Here is a 27112-nt window from a genome sequence, read left to right on the forward strand (position 1 = left end):
ATCCTAAACATTCTGTGAAAGCTACACTGGAGTGGTGTAAAGGGAAACTGTAGCGGTTCACTATTGGTGGGTGGAGCACAGAGGATGGCAGGACAGAGATCAGGTTCAAAATAGCGTTTATTGCCACACTTTTCAGTCTAACAATCATTCACATAAATAGACACACACACACAGGGCTGGAGTCTTGTTCAGGGGTGAGCTCCTCTGCTCTCGCTCTCCCTCCTTAAGTAGGGCGCGGTCACTGGGAAGACACACAAACAGGTTAATTGCTCTCAGGTGTAGTGATTCTGCCACTCACCTTCCCTGACTCCGCCCTCTTGTCACAGACCGGCGCTTGATCATGCCCCCACTGCCACAGAAACATTTAAATGTCTTGGAATGGCTTGAACAAAGCCCAGACCTCAAACCAATTGAGAATCTGTGGCATAACTTGAAGATTGCTGTACACCAACACAACCCATTTAATTTGATGGAGTTGGAGCAGTTTTGCCTTGATGAATGGGCAAAAATCCCAGTGGCTAGATGTGCTAAGCTAACAGGGACATACCCCAAGAGACTTGCAGCTGTAATTGCAGCAAAAGGTGGCTCTACAAAGTATTGACTTTGGGGGGGGGGTGAATACCTATTCACACTCCAGATTTCTGTTTTTTCACCTTAATTATTGTTTGTGGCACAATAAAACAACAATTTTCACCTTTAACGTGGTTGGCATGTTGTGTAAATCAAATAGTTCTAACCCCCAAATCCATTTTAATTCCAGCTTGGAATGCGACAAAACAGGACAAACACCAAGGGGGATGAATACTTTTGCAAGACACTTTATAATGGTGCAAGGAATTGATCCAGAAGGTGGCAGCAATGCAATAATAAGGATGCTGGCTGCCTTTCAACACAAGAAAGAAGAAGAAGCAGCAGACAGGAAATGTGAACCCTTCAGGTGTGTTAGTAAATCTCAAGTGGGGTATTGACAAAGAAACAATGATCATTCTCTATAAATCTTTAATTTTATCATGTCTTGATTATGGTTGGGAAGTTTATGATACTGCATGTATTTCTAGGAAAAGAGAATTAGATGTTATTCAAAATCAATGCCTTAGAATCTGCACTGGTGCTCTTCAATGTACTCCGATCTCTGTTTTGGAGATAGACTGCTCGATTATACCTTTGGACCTAAGAAGAGAATTCAAACAAACTCAAAGTGCAATTAAATATAGATCTTTTGAAGATCATCCAACAACAACAAAAAAGTTTTTTAGCAGAACAAAATTGTGACGTTAATCTTCACTTTTGTCCTATATTTTCTAAAGTTGTTCAATTGGTTTATTGTCTTCCGGTTCCATCTTGTAATCCTTTGGTTGATCCTTTTCCATTCTGGGAATCCCAATCTCCAAAAGTTGACTTGGATTTAGTTGCTAAAATCTCTAAACAAGAGGATAGTAGTTGCTGCATGTTACAATCGGCATTAGAACACATTCAACTCAAATACATTCAACACTTAGATATATTTACTGATTGTTCAAAAAAATATTTTGATTGTGCATCTGGCGTTGTAATTCCAAGTCTAAATATTCAAAAAGATTATAAAATTTTAAATGGTACTATTTTTAGAGCTGAGTTACTAGCAATTACAAAGGCTTTGGAACTTCTTATTGATAAACGTCGCTTTCAAAGTGTGATATTTTCTGATATTCCTTGTCTGCCTTACAAAAAAATTCAAAAGGAAGATAATGACATAGAATTATTAGCTTTCCGAAATCTTATGTACAAGTTTTATCTTATGGGTGGTAAGGTTGTTTTTTTGTGGGATTCCAGCTCCTGTGGGTATTAAAGCAAATGAAATTGCTGATAAATTGGCCAAAAGATCAGTAAATAAAACCTATTATGACATTCATTACCCTTTTACCACTTCTGATATTACAAAACATATCAAAGATGCTATTTTTACAATATGGCAAGACGGATGGGAAAATTGCCAAACTGGTAGATTCTTCAACCAACTGGAACCAAATATTGCAACACATACCACATATTCTGACAGAAACAAACACAGGAGAATTACAAGACTGAGATTTGGAAAATATCTACTGAATGATACACAATTTCTTTTTTAAAAAATAACCTCCAATCAGTGTCCAACTTGTGGTGTAAAAGAATGTCAAACACCTGCTTCTAGACTGCATCAAATATCCAAACTTTCATGATAAAATTATTCAAATAATGAGAAATAAACAATTAGAAATTAAAATTAAAAACTTACTTTTACATAAAGAATTTTATGATGACATAAGTTTATTATTGAAAAAGAAAATTAATTTTGAAAAAAAAAAAACCCTTGTATTTAATGTGTGTGTGCTTGGTCACAATATGTGAACTAGTAGTTCCAATCCTGAAAGGACGCCAAATCACTTCGAGTGGGAGCGTCCCTAAAAGAAGCTCAGGTTAGTAAATCTCCTCAGCTGTGAGCCGTGTTTATTCTGGATAGATCTCCTGTTGATGATCTCGCTTCGTCTCTGCCTTTCCCTTTGATTTTAATGATATTTCTAGTGGATGGGGTTTGAAGCCTGCACTGACTGGGATTAGATAAAGTCTTGTGTTAATACTACTAGCAGATTTCTTTCTTCTGCCTTTCAGGAGATTCATTTCAGTCTGTTAACAATGTGAAAATGACCCAAAGGTAAAATGACCTGTGTCAGTGTGGGTTTCCTCCTGGTTCTCCAGTGTTCTCCTACTTCTCAAAGACACATCTAATGACTGATTGAGGCGACTCAGGATCTCTGATCTCAAACATATTCATCTACCAACTTCATTTCCATCTCAACAATCTGTTCATGAGAAAGAATTCTTCATCAACCCAGAATAATGTTCTTGATAAAACATGATGTCAGGAATAAAACAGGATGAGGCATGCTGCTCCAGGAAACTAATCTGCGATGAGGTGGTGGGATGTGACCCAACACAAAGTGGATTAGTTTCCATTAACAGCACGTCATGAAGTGTTCAGGCACTCGTGAAGGCTGGAGCGCTCATACTGAGTGAAATGGAGATTATGTTTAATAAATATCCACTTTTGTGATTTCTATTAGCAGTAAAAAATGCAAAATCAATAAAATACGGTTTTCCATCCTGACAGCTGCGTCCTCCTCACTTTTAAAATGGCTCCAACATTCTTTAGGGATGAAGATCAGTTTAAAGATGTCACGAGGAAAAAGCTGTTCAAATGAAACAATTGTAATTTATCAACAAGTTGTGCTTGAGGTGTCAGTAGGTGGAAAAGTCCAGAAAATTAAGATCCATTCTGTGAGTGTTTCATGAAATTAATCCTAATCAGTGCAGCGACATGGGTTATATTTCTGCACTGAAGGGAGATTTAATGGTTAATAGAGGAGTGTTCATGATCTCTCTGTGTTTGTGCTCCTCCTCTGTCTTACACACACAGAATGAGGAAGTAACTCCTCATTTCAGAGAAAACAAACTGATCTCTCTCTCGGTGTGATTTCAGGAAAATGGCTGAGGCCAGTATTTCAGTAGATCAGCTTTCTGTGGACCAGTTCATGTGTCCAGTGTGTCTGGATGTCCTGAAGGATCCGGTGACTATCCCCTGTGGTCACAGTTTCTGTAAGGTGTGTATTAATGGCTGCTGGGATCAGGAGGATCAGAAGGGCGTCTACAGCTGTCCTCAGTGCAGAGACACTTTCACGACAAGGCCTGTTCTACGCAGAAACAACATGCTGGATGAAGTGGTGGAGAAACTGAAGAAGACTGAAGTCCAAGCTGCTTCTCCTGCTCACTGTTACGCTGGACCTGGAGATGTGGAGTGTGATTTCTGCACCGGGAGAAAACACAAAGCCGTCAGGTCCTGTCTGACGTGTTTGACTTCTTATTGTGAAATTCATCTGAAACCTCACTATGAAGTTTCTTCATGGAAAAAACACACATTAATTGAAGCCTCAGCAAAACTCCAAGAGAAGATCTGCTCTGAACATGATGAAGTGCTGAGAATCTACTGTCGTACTGATCAAATATGTATTTGCTCTTTGTGCATGTTGGAGAAACATAAAGACCATGACGCTGTTTCAGTTGCAGCAGAAAGAGCTGAGAAACAGGTGAGAACTATAAATCTTTCCAGAATTAAATCATCTTAATTATAGTTTCCCATCTAGAAACAGGTGCTTTAGTCAGTGATATGATTTGAACTTTAATTTCAATGTGTGTCTCAATCAGAAGGATTCTGTAAAAGCTGATTAAAATTGTCTGTGTTCTGGTGAACAGAGTGTTAAATTTATCTTCAGTGATGGTTGTAATCTGGTTCGGGGTGGGTTTCCTGATAACGTTGCCCTTTAGACCTAAAGAGAGAGTTGAGAGACTCTCTTAAGGAATGAACGTTGTGTCTGTGTGTGGTTTTCCGGAACTCACTCGTAAGAAGGAGTCTAAAGAGCAACAGGACAAAGAGCGTCTTTGCAGCTGGCGTCCCCGATATAGGCATTAGTAGCTGCTAAAGGCAATCATACTGTCGTTGCTGAAAGCATTAGTAGTTGCTAAATCCAGTCGATAAGGTCACATGGTGCTCGTTTTTAACCAAAATCTAATGAAATATAAAGTGTTTAAAATAAGATAATATATAGTATCATCTGGAAGCATTACATATATAATGTGTTAATTAATTTATGAAACTATTTTATGTTTTTGGCAATTTTTTTTCTTCCAAGCGTGTTTTTAATGAAATGAACAAATGTTCACATGAAAGAAGGATCAAATAATAAGCTAAATATTGAGGTAAATGTGTTCCCCGTGCTCGCTCATTTCACTGTTACCCCCCGATCATGCAGTCAGGATTATTTCAGCTGTTCTCCACAGTGCATAGTGGGCCATGTTCTCCCTTATAAGTCCACAGAGAGAGAGAGAGAGAGATATTTTGATCTGTGTGTAGTGTGTACCGAAGGAGGTTTAAAACATATAGTCAACCTTACATAGAAGGAGGTCAATTAAACCTTCTTAGGTACACACTAGGCGGCACGGTGGTGTAGTGGTTAGCGCTGTCGCCTCACAGCAAGAAGGTCCGGGATCGAGCCCCGTGGCCGGCAAGGGCCTTTCTGTGCGGAGTTTGCATGTTCTCCCTGTGTCCATGTGGGTTTCCTCCGGGTGCTCCGGTTTCCCCCACAGTCCAAAGACATGCAGGTTAGGTTAACTGGTGACTCTAAATTGACCGTAGGTGTGAATGTGAGTGTGAATGGTTGTCTGTGTCTATGTGTCAGCCCTGTGATGACCTGGCGACTTGTCCAGGGTGTACCCCGCCTTTCGCCCGTAGTCAGCTGGGATAGGCTCCAGCTTGCCTGCGACCCTGTAGAACAGGATAAAGCGGCTAGAGATAATGAGATGAGATGAGGTACACACTACACACACATCAAAACCTCTCTCTCTTTCACACACACACCATTAGAGGTGCAGAAATGTTTCATTTATAACACTAAATTAGTTAATCACTCGCCTAACTGAGCTAAATTTCATTAAAATATAGTGATATAAATGTGGCATTCTGATATCCATACGTAATTCCATAACATACTGAAATATATTCATCGTGTTTTGTGTATATTTATTTAATAATTAACAGAGCTGGACAAAGAACCCAACTTCATTACTTAAGTCAAAGTACAGATCCCACTGGGCAAATGTTACTCCGATACAAGTGAAAGTTGGACAGTCAAATTTTTACTTCAGTTAAAGTACTGCAGTACTTGCTTTTAAAAATCCTTAAGTATTAAAAGTACATTTTCTGTCAATGCATTGTTGTATTATAGCCACAACGCTTACAAAACCTAATGCCTCTGAAACACCTGACTGGATTTACTGACTAACTTGTAGAACCTGTAGAATAAACGCCTGGTAGAATGTTACACAATGAAACACAACTGAACTGAAAAAGACCCATTGTCATTTTCATTTTTTTATTGTAACCCTCCTCCCCACCACCACAAAGCAGCATGGTAGTGTTCTGACCCGGCTCTGGCAGTGTGTGCACACATGTATGTGTGTGTTAATCAGGAAGACAGTGGAACAGCTGTAAATGCAGCTTGCTCAGAAAATAAAAAGGACAATCCAACCTGATTAAAACCCAGATCCGCACCTCGAGCTTAATAACGGCCCAACAGCAACTCTGCTTTAAGCAAGACAACAACAAAAAATGTGCAAGACCATCATCTGACATCAAAACAAAAAATTCCAGCAGTTTGTTAAGTGTATGTATTCATGCACATATGAATCTGCCTGTGGAATCATGTCAGTGAAGCTCCACCTGACATGCTAGCAAACTCTTTTCAAACTCAAAATCATATTGGGCAGCTAATATTACGAGAAAAGAAAGATTTCTACTTTTTTGTTTAATTGGCAAGATTATGATAAAACATTTCTGAAAGGACTTCAGAAAAGTGAACGTTATTCATGTTAGTGTAACTCCATTTTTACATGCTAACTAACAGTGTCCAAGTTAACTAGCTATGTGTAAACATTAGACGTGGACAAGGCGATGGCAACTTGGCAAATCCATAGAAAGCCATTTGACTAATCAGACTGTGTAGCTATTGCAACGTTATCGCGAGCTCTAAAGCACAGACAACTTCACTGCAAGCTTTCTCTTGGAATAAAACGTTTATATCCCTCAATATGCTTCCGCAGGTTGGATGGCGAGGTTTTGTAAGCTGTGCTGTGCTCCGTTTTAGGCAAAAAAAGCAAACATTTAAAATGAAACGACTCTTTATTCCTTTCAGAAAACTGAACCATGGGTTCTAGCTATAGAACCGTGGGTGTGTGCATTACCCAGAAGAACCGCCTCTTTCCATTCTGCCATCAACTGATCGTGTTAAATAATGCTGCGGAGAAATCATTGATCTTGATTTTATCCAGTCTATGGACGTGACGTGACCCTAGTGATTACTGATAGACTGTCTCAGTGTCACCTGCAGAAAAACCAATCACATTTTAGAAAAGAAAAGAAAAAAACATCCACTTTCAAAGCTGCTTCATAGTAACGAGTAACGAGGACCTTGATAGAAATGTAGTGGAGTAAAAAGTACGATATTTTGTCTTTCAAATGTAGTGAAGTTAAAAGAAAGAAAGAAAGAAAGCTTTATTTGTCACATGCACACTTCAAGCACAGTGAAATTCATCCTCTGCATCCTAACCCATCTGAAGCAGTAAACACATGCGCGCACACACCCAGAGCAGTGGGCAGCCACACAGCACCCGGGTACCTCAGCCCAAGGCCACCCCACATCAGCGTAACTGCATGTCTTTGGACTGTGGGGGAAACCGGAGCACCTGGAGGAAACCCACGCAGACACGGGGAGAACATGCAAACTCCACACAGAAAGGCCCTCGCAGGCCACTGGGTTCAAACCCAGAACCTTCTTGCTGTGAGGCGACAGCGCTAACCACTACACCACCGTGCTGCCTGTGAAAAGTCATAAGTTTAAAAAAAAATAACACTCAAGTAAAGTACAGATACTCAAAAAGTGTACTTCAGTACAGAACTCAAGTAAATGTACTTCGTTACTGTCCACCTCTGATAATTAACTCGATGTATTTGCAATGTAGAAGAAAACTAATTGAACACCAGCAGCAGATTCAACCCCAGTTTCCCCCGCTGACTGTGAGAGTCCCTCAGAGCCGCATGCGCATTCTGTGGATTCGGCAGCGAGCGAGTCGCTCTTTGTTTTGAACGAGTGCTCCGGGTCTCTCGTAAATTCCGAGCAAACTAAAGGACGACTTGTGCTACGATGTTGTTCGGGAAAACCACGTTAGCTTGATGATGGATCTTAAGAGGTCATTTAAAACTCTCTTGGCCTTAAGAGGCTTTCGGGAAACCCAGCCCAGATCAGTTAGTGAACATTTCTCTCTCTCTCTCACTCTCTCACACACACACACACACACACACACACACACACACACACACACACACACACACAGAGTACATAACCTTCAGAGCGAAACATGAATGTACTTTGAACTGACATTAATATGGAACCAGTTCGCTCGTACTGTATAAAAAGTAGGGATGTCCCGATCCGATCACGTGATCGGAAATCGGGCCCGATCACGTGGTTTCAGACTCGATCGGAATCGGGCATTACCTCCCGATCAGGGATCGGATATATATCTATATAATATATTCTCTTTTTTAACACATCAATAGCTATGCGTTGGCACAGAGTGAGACCAGACGTCTTGTCTCAACACAGCAACAAAAACGCGTGCGGCATGACATCACTTTGTAGCAGAGACGCTATTGGTTATTGGCTGCCCGTTGCCGGCAAAGTTGAACACGGAAGCAGTTCGAAGCGGAAAGCAAAGCATGTCTGTGGTGTGGCAGTATTTCAAAGTTGATGACAACATTGCCATAGCAAACTGTGAAATATGTAAAGCTGGAATTTCAAGGGGTGGACAGGAAAGGGCCGCATTTAATACAACAAACCTGATACGGCACCTGAAAAACAAACACCCGACACAATACAGCGAGTTTTTAGTGCTGTTGCAAACGTGTTGGATGACAAAAACAGGCTCAAACCTGAAAGGGTAGAAATGCTTGTTTTCATCAAGAAAAACGTTCATTTCCTTAATTGAAATTACTGTATACCACTGTGAGATGCGTTCTTAAAAGCAAATTACTGGCACTGTGGCAGTTTTTTTTTAATTTGTTTACATTCCTGCCAGGTATTTTAAGGTTATGTTTTTAATTTATGTTATTTATTGTTCAAACTACCTCACGTAAGTGCTCTGTTTGCTAACGGAGTTGTTGGATGTTAAAATAAGGTGTTAAATAAAAAAAATGAGGAACATCCTGGATCCGTTTCTTTCCTCGTCTGTATTATTTTTTATGGATTATAAGAAGTATCGGATCGGGACTCGGTATCGGCAGATACTCAAAATCAAATGATCGGTATCGGATCGGAGGGCAAAAAAACCTGATCGGGACATCCCTAATAAAAAGCTGAATGTATTTTATTTGTCCTCAGAGTGAGTTAAAGGAGGAGCAGATGAAATCCCAGCAGAGAATCCAGGAGAAGCAGAAGAAGGTGCAGGAGCTGAAACAGGCTGTGAACACTATAAAGGTGAGCAGTGAGCAGAGACAGAGCTGCTCCTAGAAACACACACAACATGGACAACGAGTCATTTACAGTCCCAGTAAGAGAGGGAATGATAGATGAGCTTTAAATCTTGTGTGTGTGTGTGTGTCCTAACAGCTCAGTGCACAGACAGCAGTGGAGGACAGTGAGAGGATCTTTACTGAGCTGATCAGCTCCATGGAGAAAAAGCGCTGGGAGGTGACGGAGCTGATCAGAGATCAGGAGAAGGCTGAACTGAGTCGAGCTGAACGACTCCTGGAGCAACTGGAGCAGGAGATTGCTGATCTTCAGAGGAGAGTCACTGAGCTGGAGCAGCTTTCACACACACACGATCACATCCATTTCCTCCAGGTAACACTCACTGTCTGATCTACAGAGCCAGCTGTTCCTCACACACTCTCTAAAACACCTCTCATTAAGGGAACAATAAATGTCCCTGTCTGACATCACAAGTGGGTTTTACATTTCATTTGCTTTCTGTAGGTTTTAGCTTCTGGACGTTGCTCTCCTGAAATGGACAGACCAGACTTTCACGCATCCAGCGTCACTGTCCATCAACATCTCTCATTTGATGGAGTGAGGAATTCTCTCTCAGATCTGAAAAAGAGACTCGAGGAATTCTGTGAGGAGGAATTCAACAAAATCCCTCCACATGGTAAGAGGAGCTGTTCCTGCTGGAGAAACACAGTGATGTGTTATTTCTTAGCGATGCTCCTGCTTTCTTTTCTGCAGACACTTTATTCACCCGACACTTTGAACTAAAACACTGATTTAAAATGAATAAACTGACTGGATCACTTTAAACTCTTTCCATCTTTTACACAAACTCATGTTTCTATTTTTCTCTCCACAGCTGCAGCAGTTCAGATCATTTCAGAACCAGAACCACAGAGCAGAGAAGACTTTCTGAAATGTACATCTAACACACACACACACACACACACTTCTAGGCCTGTCACGATGACAAATTTTGTTGGACGATATATTGTCTAAGAAATTGTGAGAAACGATATTATTGTTGATGTCTTTTCAAGACAATTTTATGCCACTAGTAAAATAATAATGATCATGCAAATACACCCTTTCATAGAACAGTAAACTTTTGAATTAAGTCAACTTATTCAATTCAACAGTGGAATGTAAAAAATAAATAAATAAATTAATAAGCTAAAGAAATAAAACAACAATCAGACAAAACCACTCACAACAAAAACGATAAATAAAATACAATTTATGGCTCTTAAAAATTGCACTGAAGTGAATATTAACTTGGCACAGGGTAATAAAAAGACATTCTTTTCTTCACAGGCAACATTCTGCCAATCCAGTTTCTCAAAGATTAGTACCCAGATCAACAAAAAGTGCAAAGTAACAACGTATTGCCAGCTGTCATTTGGATAAAAGTCACAACAATTAGAACGAGATAACATGTAGGCAAGGGCGTAGGTTTGGTATTAACATTGGTGGGGACAAAAACCCAATGCCAACCCCCAGTGGTGCCAACTTCAGGTCAACATTAGAGGGTCACAATATTTTGCTCCGTTGTGTTCCACCAAAAGAGTCTCCATCATCTCTCCAAAGGCCAGACTTTTAACATTTGAAGTTCAGAACTGTAGTAATTCATTAATAATAATAATAATAATAATAATATGAAATCCATTTGATTAACTGCAAATCTTGCATGTGATGATGAACTCATTCTACCAATTTGCAAATGTGTTTTCCAAGCGAATCCCGCACTGACTGTCAGGAGGGTGTATGTTCCTTTCCCTCATAAATGGAAATAAAACCCATCCGGAGCCTTAAACACTGCGTTCCATGAGGCTGGCAGGGGGAGTCGCTCTCTTCTGTGGGATCTTTAACTAGTTTTAGAATGCTAGTTTAAGCTGATATGTGATTGATCTAACGGTAAAACAGCACGAGGGCTCGAAAACTTTGACAGGTTACAATTTTACTTGGCAACAGAATGTATCTGAATTCTGATTGGTTGTTGTATCTGGATTCTGATTGGTGGTTGTTATATTATTGCCCTTTTGTTGTGTTCTTGAGCCCAGAGTGGGGGGAGGGGGGAGTGACAGGATTCTACAGAGAAAAGTTTTCACTGCAACCGAACTGCTGTTTTCGTGACCACGCCCCCAGCGCGGATATTCATGTTCACATTGTTCAGTTTGTTTTTCTCTTTCATTTTAGATTTCTGTTATCTGACTCTGGATCCCAACACGGCACATCGTATCCTCATTCTGTCTGAGAAGAACAGAGCGGTGAGATGGAGTGTGAGAGAGCAGCGTTACTCTGATCATCCAGAGAGATTTGATTCCTGGTGTCAGGTGTTGTGTAAGGAGAGTGTGTGTGGACGCTGTTACTGGGAGGTGGAGCGGAGCCGTGCTGCTGGTGTGTACATATCAGTCTCATATAAAGACATCAGCAGGAAAGGAGAGGCTAATGAGTGTGGGTTTGGATTCAACAATCAGTCCTGGAGTCTGTGGTGTTCTTCTTCTTCTCTCTCTTTCTGGCACAACAGCATTGAGACTGATCTCAGAGTTCCATCAGCCTCCAGAATAGGAGTGTATGTGGATCACAGTGCAGGAACTCTGTCCTTCTATAGCGTCTCTGACACGATGAAGCTCCTCCACAGAGTCCACACCACATTCACTCAGACTCTATACGCTGGGTTTGGGTTCTGTTTCTTGTTTTCTGGTTCTACAGCGAGATTGTGTGATCCAGAATAAAAGTGTGTAGTGTTTTCTGTAAAATTCCTGCACGTTGCCACGTTGTTGCTCAGTCGTCTGTTTCACTAGAACACAATCCAGCTGCACAAAAACACTCATTTTAATATTTAAATTAAAACAGATGAATAATTTAAAATAATTAAAAAGGAAATGTTAAAAATTAACTGTCAGTCAAGAAACTCGTCAAATTTAAAAAGAAAATGATCTCATGACCTTCGCATTATAAAGTTGTGTTTGTTTCATATTAAGCAGCGTCTCATTAAATAACTAATAAACAGTAATAAAGCCAGAACAGAACAACATTTTAAACCTGTTCAGGTCACACTATATAAAAATAAAACATCACTTTTGGAATGAATTTGATTTTTCTGCTTGTGTTCTAAGATGTAAAATCCACATTCACTTTTTCAAATCTGAAGTTGTTTCTAAACCCTGAGATTTGATTGTAAAACATTGAACAATATTTAAACTCCATTAGAACATCCAGTACATGATCGGTTCAGGCTGCCGATGTCGTGTTCATCCCATATTCAGCCTGGATGATGATTGGCCCGCAGATAGAACCTTATAAATCCAGGTTTATCTGTGAGTTTGGGATTTTTATTCAAATATTACAATCAAAGCTTTGCAGAATAAAAGATAAGAGCACAGGAGAATAAAGTTTCCCCCAGTGATGGAGTTTCTGTGCTGAACTCATTTTCAGACAGAAGCAAATTCAACCTTTTCCTGAGAGTTTCAGCAGCTGGATAGATATTTTTCAGTATTTTAAACTGAATTTCTTTCACTGTGGGTGAAATTGGCCGTCTAAGATAACTACAGTGTGTATTTGTTAGCGTTCCTTCATCGTCAGTTATTCTTACTTTTGTTAATTTTTTTTTTTTAACTCAGGGAATAGCTTCCATTTTAAAACACTTCTAATTCCCTTGCTATTAGATTTTCTTTCACCAATTTCCACTTCACCGATTTTCAATTCAGGCAGTTTGACCGACACCTTTGAATATTCAAGGGTATTTTTTATCGTGAACCTTAAGGGAGGTGGAATAGCTCTACAAATTTAATTAAATTCTCTATCGACACATTTTAAATGAAACTTTTTTACAAATGAATTAAATTGCATTAAATGTCCATTTTCATCCATTAGACCAGTAACATCTAAAACTTTATCATTCCATTCTTGTTGAAAAAAAGTCTTCCTATTAATAGTAATGGTTCTATTATTCCACAAGGTTAAGTACGCTCGCATTTGTGGACATAAAATAATTTTGGTGAAATTGGGCAGCCTTGTCTGATTCCACGTAACATCTTAAATTTTGGTGTCATTCCAGGGTTAAGGGAGATATAACTAAATATCATTGTGAAATATTTTAATAACCTTGCAGAACCCTTTTCCAAATCCAAGATTGAGTTTTATGAACATAAAATCGTACTCCACCGTGTCGAATGCTTTGAAAAAGTCGAGAAATAAAACGAGACTGATTGAATAATTGATTGGTAATCAATCATATCCAGAATCAGCCAGACATGGTTTTGAATACATCTTCCCTTCATGAAGGCTGATTGATATTCATCTAGTTGAGACTGCAGTGACTGTAATTCTGAAATGTTTTCTAAGCATAGTTGTGTGTTATTTACTAATGTATTAATTTTACATGATCTTCAGTTTTCTTAAATTACATACAAATTCATGTAAAATGACAGTAATTATCTGTAATTAAATATGTAGCCTGGTATATTAAAGTTTGTCCATACTAACAATATAAACACTTCTCTGTAATTTTAAGGTAAATCTTTTTATATTTGCATGTAATTATACATTCAACCTGTAATTAAATATGTGGCTTTTTATATAAAAGGTTTGTCCATACCAACAACCTAACGTTTTTCTCTGTAATTATAAGGTAAAGGTTAGTTTTATATCCGTATATTTTCACATTCAAACTCTAAATATGTAGCTCATTATAGAAAGGCGGGCGGCACGGTGGTGTAGTGGTTAGCGCTGTCACCTCACAGCAAGAAGGTCCTGGGTTCGAGCCCCGGGGCCGGCGAGGGCCTTTCTGTGTGGAGTTTGCATGTTCTCCCCGTGTCCGCGTGGGTTTCCTCCGGGTGCTCCGGTTTCCCCCACAGTCCAAAGACATGCAGGTTAGGTTAACTGGTTACTCTAAATTGACCGTAGGTGTGAATGTGAGTGTGAATGGTTGTCTGTGTCTATGTGTCAGCCCTGTGATGACCTGGCGACTTGTCCAGGGTGTACCCCGCCTTTCGCCCATAGTCAGCTGGGATAGGCTCCAGCTTGCCTGCGACCCTGTAGAAGGATAAAGCGGCTAGAGATAATGAGATGAGATGAGATTATAGAAAGGCTTACATGCATGTCGATACTGATGTTTTTCTGTGTAATGTTAAGGTAAATCTTATTCACAATCTTGTTCACTAGTACTTGTATGGTATGTATAAAAGTGCTGGTGTAGACTTATATATTCAAACTAATTCTGGATATAATGCCAATGAATGACAAAAATAAAATGAGTAAAGGCAAAGTCAGGAAAAAGGATTGCAATAGTCCAGGCAGGAAGTAGCAACAACGATTAGCTTCTTGCTGTTGAATGTTTTATTCAAACATTCATCAATGCATTTACACTTAATGATAAGGGCATCATGAACCCCCAGAGTGCTCTTTTGAATGAAGGGCCTCCAAATTGAAGCTTCAATTTGTGTGTGCCAAACAGGCCTAACACATGAACAAGTCTGATGCACCTTATATCCAACAATAACATGCCAGCCGCAGAGTGAGACACTGAGAACAGAAATCTTCAATCTACTGCAAGTGTAAAAAAAAAAATAGAAAAAGGCTGTGCTTACAAAAAGTTTGTCTCAAATGAATTAAAACTTCAATAACATTCATCAACTTATTTCAGTGCACTGTTCTACTTGGAAACCTTTGGTCCTGGCATTCACATGGACACGTGTTTGTTCAGTGAGGTAGTGATCTCACCCTTTTACTCTGTCCATTCAAAATTGGCAATTTTGGAAGTGAGGCTCAGCACCCTTGGGTTGACAGCATACTGACGTCCCTTTGCTTTTCGCTCGACTTTGGTCCCTTGATCTGGGTTGATTCTGAAGATGCATCTGTTGGAAAAACATTTAACACAAATCATTTAGAGAAAACTAATGTTGGCATTAAAGCCAGTGAAGCAGCATCTTTAGATACAAAGTTAATACGTTTTCACAAAGCTACACTATGCAATTTCCAATCATTAGAGGGGGTTGAGAGTAGAAATGCACTCAGACTCCTAACTTGAGCAGCATGTATACGTACCACATGTCTCAGAGCCTGTGAATATTCTCATTCAGCCAGGTCATAGTTATCACGAGGAAATTTAATTGAACGCAACTGGACTTGGTTATGTCTTTGAAGACGTTTCACCTCAGACTAGTCCTAGTCTAGTCCAGCCTAGTCAGACGAGCATGAACTGACGAAGAGGTGAAACGTCTTCAAAGACATATAACCAAGTCCAGTTGCGTTCAATTAAATTTCCTTGAGAGACGCAGGTCAGAGTTATGAGCTGGGGAGGAGTTGCCAGGTTTGAATGCTGTGATTTTACAAACAGCAACTGGCATATTCTACATTATCTACCTGTAAAGCAGTGTGTGCATGCATTCTGAAAGTGTACCTCTGCAAGAACTCCAGAGTAGCAGCAAGTTCCACTGGGTAGTCAATGTTGTGCAGGTAATATGAGCAGAACATCTGGAATGCTTTGGTGAAGTTGTTTGTTGACTATGACCTGGGGCCTCATGTACAAAGCTTGCGTACGCACAAAAAAGCTACGTACGTCACTTTCTGCGCAAACATTCGTATGTACAAAGATTGGCTTGGCGTGGAAAAGTGCGGTACTCTACGCAAACCTCATGGCTGGCGTACGCACATTTCTGGTGCATTTTGGTACTTGGCGACATTTAGAGGCAGAGCAACGCAACTACATTTAGGCCTACTCAGTCAAGAGTCATGACATGGCGATAAGAGGCATCCAAAAATGCATCAGAACATCAGGATGCGTGAATTGAAATGTATGTCAGTCATACGACATTGTCGAGACACATAATGCGAGACTGTTGGGTAAATGCCAACAGATCCATCAACCATCCCTTCCATATTGTAATTATGGGAAATGAGAAACCCCAGCAATATCATTTCGATATTATTCCCATTGACTATTGGTTAATTAATTAAATTTAAGAATGCACATGCAGGACCATGCATTGCAGCTAGCTTAATAGATCTTCCTCGCGCATTTGCCACGAGGTGTCAGACTGAAATATTATTAGTTGATGTTGCGTGGGGTAGCCTTATCACATAATTACCAAGATCAATATATGAAACGATTTCCAAGTGCGTACAAATCAGACACAACCGCGGTGTGTGGCGTGTTACACAATGTGGCACAGCGGCACGGCGTGCCAATAATGGAGCGAGACCTGCCGGAGGACCCAGACCCTGGGCCTCACAACGAGGTGCCACAGCGACATGGCATACAAACCCGGCAGCGCTTAATAGCCACAATGTGAAAAGGTAAGGGCAGACGGGACACCATTCATTTTTTAAGATATTCTTTTAATGTGTTATTCAGTTCCTTCAATTCCTCGCGGATTCCCTCAAGGTTGTCATTAATCGCCTCTATCCCCTTTAAAATTTCCCCCTGCGACTCAAGGCCCGCGCGTGTCAGCACCTGGCCTGTGGACCCGGCGACAGGGGCAGGCGGTGGAGAAGGGGGGCAGGCGGTGGAGAAGGGGGGCAGGTGACAGTTACGCTGGATCTGCTCGGCTGGGGGTCCTCTTCCTGCTCGGGTGGGATGGACTGGGGGCCTCCTGTTGTTCCCTGGCACCCTGCTAGAATACATTTGTCATTAAAATCCTATTGTGGAAAATATGTGCACATGTTTTATTTCTGGTTACATGTGGCTAGGAATATTGGGCCTACTAAGAGAGGAAGACATTTCCTCAAATACAGGGTGTCCCCGAAAAAATGTACACATTAGAGCACTAAAGGTGTTTTTTTGTTTTCAAAACCCATGTAACTCAAATAGACACTCATTGTGGCGCAGGCACTGCGGACGATGCGAATCATACCGTTATCTTGGTATAGGCTACATTCACATTCAGTGGCATACAATCAGTGACCGTTGCATGTCTCATAGCATACACTTTGAACATCACTTTAATTGGAGGTGACAGAACAATTAAGTGATGTATGTGAATTCTATTACACTGTGCTAAAGGCAGGGATTAACGCGAATAAATGTTAATGTTAAATGTTAATAATAAATGTTAAATGTTAATTTGATTAACGCGAGATTTCTAACATTTAATTAACATTAACGCGTTAGGAAAAGTTGCCATGTCTTTTACCTAACGCGGGCCTTACTGCAGGTCTATTTATACTAATTAACATATTCAGTGTGGAATAATTGAGGGAGGAGACGGGGCGGGGAACGGGGCTCGTGCATGTGCGCCGAATTCCACGTTGATTGAGATGTACAACAGGAGAGTGCGTGGAAACCTTCGTACGCACTGATTGATACATCCGGATTTTTTTGGTCGTACGCAAATTTCCCGATTTTGACGTACGCACATATTTAGTGGGAAATCCACGCAGGTCTTTGTACATGAGGCCCCTGGCGACTTGTCCAGGGTGTACCCCGCCTTTCGCCTGTAGTCAGCTGGGATAGGCTCCAGCTTGCCTGCGACCCTGTAGAACAGGATAAAGCGGCTACAGATAATGAGATGAGATTATTATTATTATTATTTATGATGTATTTATTTCTTAAGTGTAATGTAATATATGATTTCTGAGGTGTATGTGTTACTTACACTGTTATTATGTACTTTTAATAATGTATCACTATCTTATGTTTGTTAGAAATGGCTGGAGCTAAACAACCACCCAGCCCCACTGCTGAGGAAGAGCCCATGTCACCCTACCATGCTGCTGAGCCCCCATCCAGCCCCACTGCTGAGGATGAGCCTCTGTCAACAGACCCTGCTTCATGGCCCTCACCTCTGACTGACAGCATGCGCACTGAACTTGTTCGCCGAGGACCTAATAAGTTGCCACCTGCCTTTATCTTCCGCAGGAATGAGAGTGATGGGAGAAGTTGCCACCACCATTATTTTTCAAAAACATTAGTTAGTGGTGAAAAGATGACAAGAAGTTGGCTCATTTATTCCATGGGAAACAATAGCCTGTTTTGTTTTTGCTGCACACTGTTCTCAAAGAGGAGCATTCAATTAACAATTGTCGGCATGTCCGATTGGAAGCATGCCAGCACATACTTCACACGAGAACAGCTCCGAACACCTCAACTGCATGATGGCATGGAAGGAACTAGCAGTGAGGTTAAGGAAGGGGGAAACCGTTGACAAACAGGAAATGGCACTTTTGGATGCAGAAAGGGCAAGATGGAGAGCAGTCCTTACCCGTCTGATTGCTATTGTGCAGTCATTGGCTGTTCGAAATCTTGCTCTGAGGGGGCACACGGAAACACTGCATACTCCCTCAAATGGCAACTTTCTTAAAGAGGTTGAACTTATGGCAAAGTTTGACCCTATAATGAAAGACCACCTGAACCGCATTGAGAGAGGAGCAAGCCACAACAGCTACCTAGGAAGCCATGTCCAGAACGAGATTATTGGTTTGCTAAGTGACAACATCATGTCTGCCATCGTGGCAGTCATCAGAAAAGCCAAATTTTTCTCCATCATTTTGGACTGCACACCAGAAATCAGCCACATCGAACAGTTATCGGTGGTGATTAGGGTGGTCTCACTGATGGGCACACCACAGATTATGGAGCACTTTCTTGGATTTTTGGAGGCAGAGGAGTCCACAAGGCAGCATTTGGCATCAATGGTCCTCAACAGACTCGAAGAACTGGGCATACCTTTTCAAGATTGCAGAGGACAGTCATATGACAATGGGACCAACATGAGGGGCAAATCAAAGGGAGTACAAGCCAGGCTCCTAGAGAAGAACCCCAGGGCTCTTTTTGTGCCATGTGGGGCACACACATTGAATTTGGTGTTGTGCGATGCTGCGAAGGGCTCTACTGATGCCATGAGCTACTTCGGTGTCCTGCAGAAGCTGTATACTCTGTTCTCAGGCTCAACTCAAAGGTGGGCAGAACTGAAAAAACATGTCACAATCACCTTGAAGATGTGGGCAGACACGCGGTGGGAGAGCAAAATAAAGACTGTTGAGCCCATGCGATATCACAGAGCTGCTTTGAGGGAGGCTTTGTATGTGTAAACATTAGACGTGGACAAGGCGATGGCAACTTGGCAAATCCATAGAAAGTCATGTGACTAATCAGACTGTGTAGCGATTGCAACGTTATCGCGAGCTCTAAAGCACAGACAACTTCACTGCAAGCTTTCTCTTGGAATAAAATGTTTATATCCCTCAATATGCTTCCGCAGGTGGGATGGTGAGTTTTTGTAGGCTGTGATGTGCTCTGTTTTAGGCAAACAAAGCAAACATTTAAAATAAAACAATTCTTTATTCCTTTCAGAAAACTGAATCATGGGTTCTAGCTATATAACCGTGGGTGTGTGCATTCCCCAGAAGAACCGCCTCCTTCCATTCTGCCATCAACTGATCGTGTTAAATAATGCTGCAGAGAAATCATTGATCTTGATTTTATCCAGTCTATGGACGTGACGTGACCCTAGTGATTACCAGACATGTGGACTCGAGTCATGTGACTTGGACTCGAGTCAGACTCGAGTCACCATTTTGATGACTTGAGACTTGAAATCCCTAGATGAGGAATGACTTGCAACTCGACTCGGACTTGCATGCTGTTGACTCGAGACTTGACTTGGACTTGACAGTTTTAGCTTGCAATGACTTGGCGTATCAGGTATAAATATTCTTTTTTTCCCCCCCTCGATTTTGAATCCAAGTACACTCGTTATTATTTGAATGCGGTGTAGCTCCTTGTCCTAGGCTACGGCAGCTCAATCCACTAGCACTAGGTGTCACTCAAGCACTTCAACTGGTTCAAATGAAAAACCAAACGGTGATGGGCAATGAGGACGCTGAATGATGAACGGACGGATAAAAACATGATTCCCCGCGTAATTTCCTTTGGATTTAAAGAATACTCCAATACAGATGGCAAACACATTGCTACGTGCAGAACATGTGGAGCCACAATTTCGGACAGCCAGTCAACCACATCAAACTTCGCTCGTCACCTGAGGCTGCATAAGGACAAGTAAGTAACAAAGCTAGGCTACAGCTAGCAAGAATCTGTACAGGCTAGAAGTGGAATGTGTTAATATATTAACGCTGTCAAGGATTTGTTTTGCTTTGCTGAATGCAAAATAGTGAAGTAGATTTTTTTTATTGGATTGCTTTTGTGTTCAGTCTAGTGTTAGATTATGTGGGCTAGGCTACCAGTTAACACCCATTGGGAAGGCATAGCCAGAAGGTGGTGATTTGGTCAGAGCAGAGAACGTTTACAAGATTGTTATAAAGGCTCTGGTCAGAACGACACAGACTTATGATAAGAACCGGACAGCAAAGGATAAAACGTGAATCAAATAAGCAGTTACCCAGGCTGCAAACTAAGTATGTAAAACAGAAGTTCGCTCTTTGCAATGAGAAAGTCAGTGCTTGTCATGAAAGGCATTTAAACCACCGAGACGAGATGACTAGCAATGCAAGTTAAACCAGGCGTTTAACTGTTTGCTACGTACTGCACCAAGTCATGGACGCTGTGCGATGTGTGTTATTAGTGCTGGGATTACGTGTCAGAGACATTCAATTCTATTCTCTTCCTCTCTCTGGTGTCATGTAGGCAATGTGAATAATGGGCCATTTGGGCTATGTAAAATGTAAGCTCAGCTAGGGCTGTGCGATGTCCCCTTAATTGGCATCGACGATGTTTACAGTGCAAACATCGTGATGGACGATGATATCGGGGGGGGGGGGGGATTTTAATACCACGTTATTAAATATATTATTATTATTATTATTATTATTATTAAAAGTATTAGATACTCATCCGAGGCTTTGGCACGTAAAGGAAAAAAAGCGCTAGGTGATGTGGAATATTTGGCCTTGACAACGGATATGTGGTCCAGCTGCAACATGATGCCCTATATGTCAGCTACCGTACATTATGTGGAGTCCAAATGCCTGCAGACGAGTTTCATGCCAGAGACACATTCAGCGGACAATTTAGAAGACGCATTGCGCGAGACACTTGCCGAATGGAAAATAGAGGAGAAAAAGATCGCCTGCATAACAACGGGGCGAATATTGTCACAGCCATCAGGCAATTGAAATGGCCGTGGTTAAGTTGTTTTGGGCACAATTTGAACCTGGCCATAACCAACTCGCTTGCGCAACAGAGGGCCAGTACAGACCGAGCGTTTGGAGTTTGCCGAGCAGTCAACACTGCGTTTGCGCACAGCTGGCTTCGGAGAAATGAGCTGCGCAAAGCGCAGGTGGAAACGAACCTCCCCGAGCACTCACTGATCACGCTAAGATATTAATCAGCTCTAACAATGAAAGACTAGTATTCAAATTATGAGAAGAAACTACACTTAAGCTATTACTCATTGTTTATTTACACCATATCAATTGAAGATGCGTTTCGGCCTTTAGTGCGCACATGAACGCGCTAATTTTTCCAATTTATTAGTGTTTGAATTATTGCACCAGCTTTTAAAATCATGATTTAATATTGTTTTTTTTTACTGTCTTTACATTTATCAGAATCACCTTCATTCTTCCATTTGGTTTGACATTATGGCTTAGAGTGGACCATTTTGTGTCTGAAAGTAGGCCTATTTACCAGATTAAAGTTATTTGACTTCTGCCGAAGTCTGCGCTTCACTGCCGTTTGATAAGGTTCAATATTTCCCGACTGAAGTCGTTAATAGTGGCTATTTGTTTGAACAACATGACAAATTTTACATTAAAAGTATAGTAGGCTAAAAAATGAAGTCGAAATTTATTATTAGTAGCATACTGTATTTGTGTAACCACGTTATGTTCACTAGCACGTCGCTGCACCATAGCCTACGTGAACAAGCGGTAATAGGATATTACTTTATAATGATTTATATAATTATGTATTTATATATATGTTATATAATATATTTATATATTAAACAAAACTAACTAACTAAACTAACAAAAAACTAACTTTTTAGGTTAAATAGGCCCAGATGATACCGTATATGCATGTTTATGACAGGAGGGGGCGTGGTATCACGATGGTGGCTCTCCATCGTAATGGATGACCACCATCGTCGATGGACGATGGCATCGTCTATCGGCACAGCCCTAAGCTCAGCTGACGTTTTATAGCGCAGTACATCCCGACAGATTGGAGTGTAGCCTACTCTGACGCGAAGCATTATCCCACAGTCTTACCCAAACGACAGGGCACACAATGCCTCTACATAGCGTGGCTTTACCAGTGCATTTATTAGTCTCTGGCGAGAAACCAAATTCGCCAAAAGCACGCAACTTGGATCTGGAGGATTCCGCTGAACATTCTGAAATTCACAACAACTGTTTATTCTACTTTATTATACGGCTCTCTAGAATGTTGCCAGGGCTTCATTCTCACATTCTGGCCAGAGCCCTAGAGGACTCTGATTCTGGCTACATCGTCACAACGTTCTGTGTTTACTGAGGCTACCGGTATTTTAGCGAGTGTTTAGTGAATGCATTGTGGTCTAGCTAAACTGCTTAAGGGAACATCCTGGCTGGCTTGTATTAAACATTATACTGTGTATAAACAAATATGTTCAGATTAAATGAACTCAGACTTTGATATTGAAAATGATAAAAACATGTTAATGTCTACATGATTAAAAACAGAAAACAAGTAGGCCTACTAATTTTACATTTTTTTTTCTTGTTTAGATTTGCAGAATATCTGAAGAACAAGATCAACCCAAGTGAGACAGAGCAGCCGTCCATTTCTGGATTCCTTACTGCAAAAGACAGACAGTACAATGCTACCCACCCACAACAAAAAGCCATCACAAATTCAATACTAACAGATTTGGTCATTGGATGCAACATCCCTCTCTCAGTAGTGGAGAACAGATATTTCCGGAATTTTTTGTCAGTTAGTTGGTCTCTCTCACACACACAAACGTACTCAAGTCACGTTGTATTGTGTTAAAGGCATGTCATGTTGTATGTTGGGACAGTGCCTAACTTCAGAAGGAAAACCATTCTTTGATTCTAAAAGTACACAGATCATCTGTTAGCTTGGACTTTGAGTTTCATGTCTTAAAATGCACATGAAAAGCATTTTTATGTGAAAAATGACATGAATGAAATGAAAAGAAAATGATTTTTGTTACACAGTACCAGTACTAGTTTTGTTTAGAATTTTGTTTTAATTTCTCACTAATTTTCCAATAAAAAATTTAAGGAAATGGTCATATTTTCACTCATTCTCACACCCTTAGCCTCAGATGTACACTGACTCACTCAAACTAAACTCACTGAAAATTTAGGATGCTTTACTAACGTTAACTAACTAATCATTGTCTCCTCTGAGATTCTTTGATTGTCTTGGGGCAAGCTCTAAAACATTTTAAAATGGAAAAGAATGGGTGTACTGTAGTTACTTATGCTGACTCTATGAATCATTACATTACATTTAGCAGACATTTTTATCCAAGGTGACTGGAAAAGGAGGACATACACTGCAGTGTGGAGAGGTAATACATTTGTGATCAAAAATGTGTTGATTGCCTGTAGAATAAATGGTGACTTGTTAGGGACTTGGAAAAAAATGAGACTTGGACTTGGACTCGACTTGGCTTGGGTAGGACTTGGACTTGGACTTGACTTGGTCAAAAGTGCCTTGACTTGTGACTTGACTCGGACTTGAGTGGTAGGACTTGAGACTTACTTGTGACTTGCACATTAGTGACTTTGTCCCACCTCTGGTGATTACTGATAGACTGTCTCAGTGTCACCTGCGGAAAAACCAATCACGTTTTAGAAAAGAAAAGAAAAAACATCCACTTTCAAAGCTGCTTCATAGTAACGAGTAACGAGGACCTTGATAGAAATGTAGTGGAGTAAAAAGTACGATATTTGTCTTTCAAATGTAGTGAAGTTAAAGTCATAAGTTTCCACAAAAAATACTCAAGTAAAGTACAGATACGGGCGGCACGGTGGTGTAGTGGTTAGCGCTGTCGCCTCACAGCAAGAAGGTCCTGGGTTCGAGCCCCGGGGCCGGCGAGGGCCTTTCTGTGTGGAGTTTGCATGTTCTCCCCGTGTCCGCGTGGGTTTCCTCCGGGTGCTCCGGTTTCCCCCACAGTCCAAAGACATGCAGGTTAGGTTAACTGGTGACTCTAAATTGACCGTAGGTGTGAATGTGAGTGTGAATGGTTGTCTGTGTCTATGTGTCAGCCCTGTGATGACCTGGCGACTTGTCCAGGGTGTACCCCGCCTTTCGCCCGTAGTCAGCTGGGATAGGCTTGCCTGCGACCCTGTAGAAGGATAAAGCGGCTAGAGATAATGAGAGAATGAGAGAGAAGTACAGATACTCGAAAAGTGTACTTCAGTACAGAACTCAAGTAAATGTACTTCGTTACTGTCCACCTCTGATAATTAACTCGATGTACTTGCAATGTAGAAGAAAACTAATTGAACACCACCAGCAGATTCAACCCCAGTTTCCCCCGCTGACTGTGAGAGTCCCTCAGAGCCGCATGCGCATTCTGTGGATTCGGCAGCGAGCGAGTCGCTCTTTGTTTTGAACGAGTGCTCCGGGTCTCTCGTAAATTCCGAGCAAACTAAAGGACGACTTGTGCTACGATGTTGTTCGGGAAAACCACGTTAGCTTGATGATGGATCTTAAGCGGTCATTTAAAACTCTCTTGGCCTTAAGAGGCTTTCGGGAAACCCAGCCCAGATCAGTTAGTGAACATTTCTCTCTCTCACTCACTCTCTCTCTCACACACACACACACACACACACACACAGAGTACATAACCTTCAGAGTGAAACATGAATGTACTTTGAACTGACATTAATATGGAACCAGTTCGCTCGTACTGTATAAAAAGCTGAATGTATTTTATTTGTCCTCAGAGTGAGTTAAAGGAGGAGCAGATGAAATCCCAGCAGAGAATCCAGGAGAAGCAGAAGAAGGTGCAGGAGCTGAAACAGGCTGTGAACACTATAAAGGTGAGCAGTGAGCAGAGACAGAGCTGCTCCTAGAAACACACACAACATGGACAACGAGTCATTTACAGTCCCAGTAAGAGAGGGAATGATAGATGAGCTTTACATCTTGTGTGTGTGTGTGTGTGTGTGTGTGTGTGTGTGTGTGTGTGTGTGTGTGTGTGTGTCCTAACAGCTCAGTGCACAGACAGCAGTGGAGGACAGTGAGAGGATCTTTACTGAGCTGATCAGCTCCATGGAGAAAAAGCGCTGGGAGGTGACGGAGCTGATCAGAGATCAGGAGAAGGCTGAACTGAGTCGAGCTGAACGACTCCTGGAGCAACTGGAGCAGGAGATTGCTGATCTTCAGAGGAGAGTCACTGAGCTGGAGCAGCTTTCACACACACACGATCACATCCATTTCCTCCAGGTAACACTCACTGTCTGTGTATAGCGGCCAAAGTAGAATTCATTTAGATGTGAACAGGGGCGCCACTAGAAATCTTGGGCCCTATGAAAGATTACAATTTAGGGCCCCCCCCCCCCCCCCGGTAAAATTTTCAAGCTCAAGCAACTGAATTTGAAGTCTGTTTTTGGCTGGCACTTTAACTTTACTACGCGTGTGATCAGCTACCTAGCAAGTTTAGGTGATACAATTATTTGGTATATGAACATTTTAAATGCAGAACTGTCAGAATTAGACTGAATAGACTGTTGCCTTAAAATGAACATTCCATGATATATATTGAAGATATATATATATATATTTTTTCTTTTATGAGCAACTATTATTAGGCCACTCAGTAGCCTATGGAGTTCATTCAATCCAAATGTTTGTGTTGAGAGAAATTGCATGCATCACTGTATCAGTATGGATTTATAACATTCTGTATGCACATTATGGAGACTCCAGAGCCCTCCAGCAAACATCATCAATAATCAGGATTACAAAATGTATTCCTTTGTTTCCTCCATTTATTGACTTATTGTATGTGATCAAACGTATGCCTTGATGAGTAACTACACTAGTTTTTTGATACAATTACAGAGTGCACTGCAAGAAATCCACTAAGTGTTTTTGGTTTCTTTTAGGCATCACACATTTATTAGAAAACACAGCAAATGTTCAAATATTCAAGTTAAATACCTAGCAACAGTATCAATAAATCCACACATGAACAATGGCAAAACATCTAAGCCCGGACTTTGTATTTAATTAAATGTTTTAATTACAATGTACGTAAAAATTTAAGTTTGATTGCATTACTAAAAAATATTAAGTATATTCTACTAATTTGTACACATAGTCAAAAGTGTTAATAAGTTTAAGTTGAATGGCCTTAAAATTCTAAGTTTTAGTCATGACCGCACCTCTTTTTTAATCTGCGCAGAGTTGTGAAGCCGCCATTTTAACTTTCACAGATCAGCAGCAGTTACGTGAGGTTTGGTAAAATTCAGAGTGAGCTTCAGCCAACGTTTGTTCTCTGAACTTAGTATTTTGGATCCTGACTGTCGGTGGGAATGTTTGTTTTAACTTTAAGAGCAGTGGAAATCGCGTGTTTTACAGTTTGATAGTTACAGGTGGTATTTTACCAATTTCACGTCATTTTCATCTGTTGGCTAAGTTGCTTTTGTCACTGTGGAGAGCTCTCTGGATTTGGAATGAGACACTTTTTTTTTTGAAAACTTTTCGGATAATGTAAGTATACAGCGTCCCGCTGGCAGTACGGGGAATGTTAAGGGGCTACGTATTAATGTTAGCACATATCTGGTTAAAGAAAAAACATGTTTCATGTTTCAATGTTTATTGTGCACTTCTTGTTAATAAAATACAAATGCAATGGAAAAACTTTATACACTGTCATTTGTTTTATTGCTTTAACAGGTAAATCGAATTCTTGTTAAGTTAAAATGTAAAGTATAATCACTAAAGATGAATTCTAGGAAAGTTTAAATATTAAGTTCAATCAAATAAACATATTTCAGTTTAATGTACTATAAATTTCAAGGCAACCAGTTTCCCAACACTGTTTGAGTAAATACAACTTATCAGGCTTTTA

The 27112-nt window shown here is 40.7% G+C and overlaps 1 protein-coding gene across 1 annotated transcript in view; it reads left to right on the plus strand.

Moving 5' to 3' along the window:
- The first annotated feature begins 3432 nt into the window (after positions 1-3432).
- The window catches only part of LOC132878352 (E3 ubiquitin/ISG15 ligase TRIM25-like), a 35201-nt gene continuing 11521 nt past the window's right edge, over positions 3433-27112 (plus strand). The window contains exon 1 of the mRNA XM_060913660.1: positions 3433-4103. Coding sequence (XP_060769643.1) covers positions 3504-4103 — 600 coding nt within the window. The 5' untranslated portion in view covers positions 3433-3503. The remainder of the gene's footprint in view (positions 4104-27112) is intronic.

The sequence above is a fragment of the Neoarius graeffei genome, chromosome 2, assembly GCF_027579695.1.
Source record: "Neoarius graeffei isolate fNeoGra1 chromosome 2, fNeoGra1.pri, whole genome shotgun sequence".
In the NCBI taxonomy this organism is placed as follows: Eukaryota; Metazoa; Chordata; class Actinopteri; order Siluriformes; family Ariidae; genus Neoarius; species Neoarius graeffei.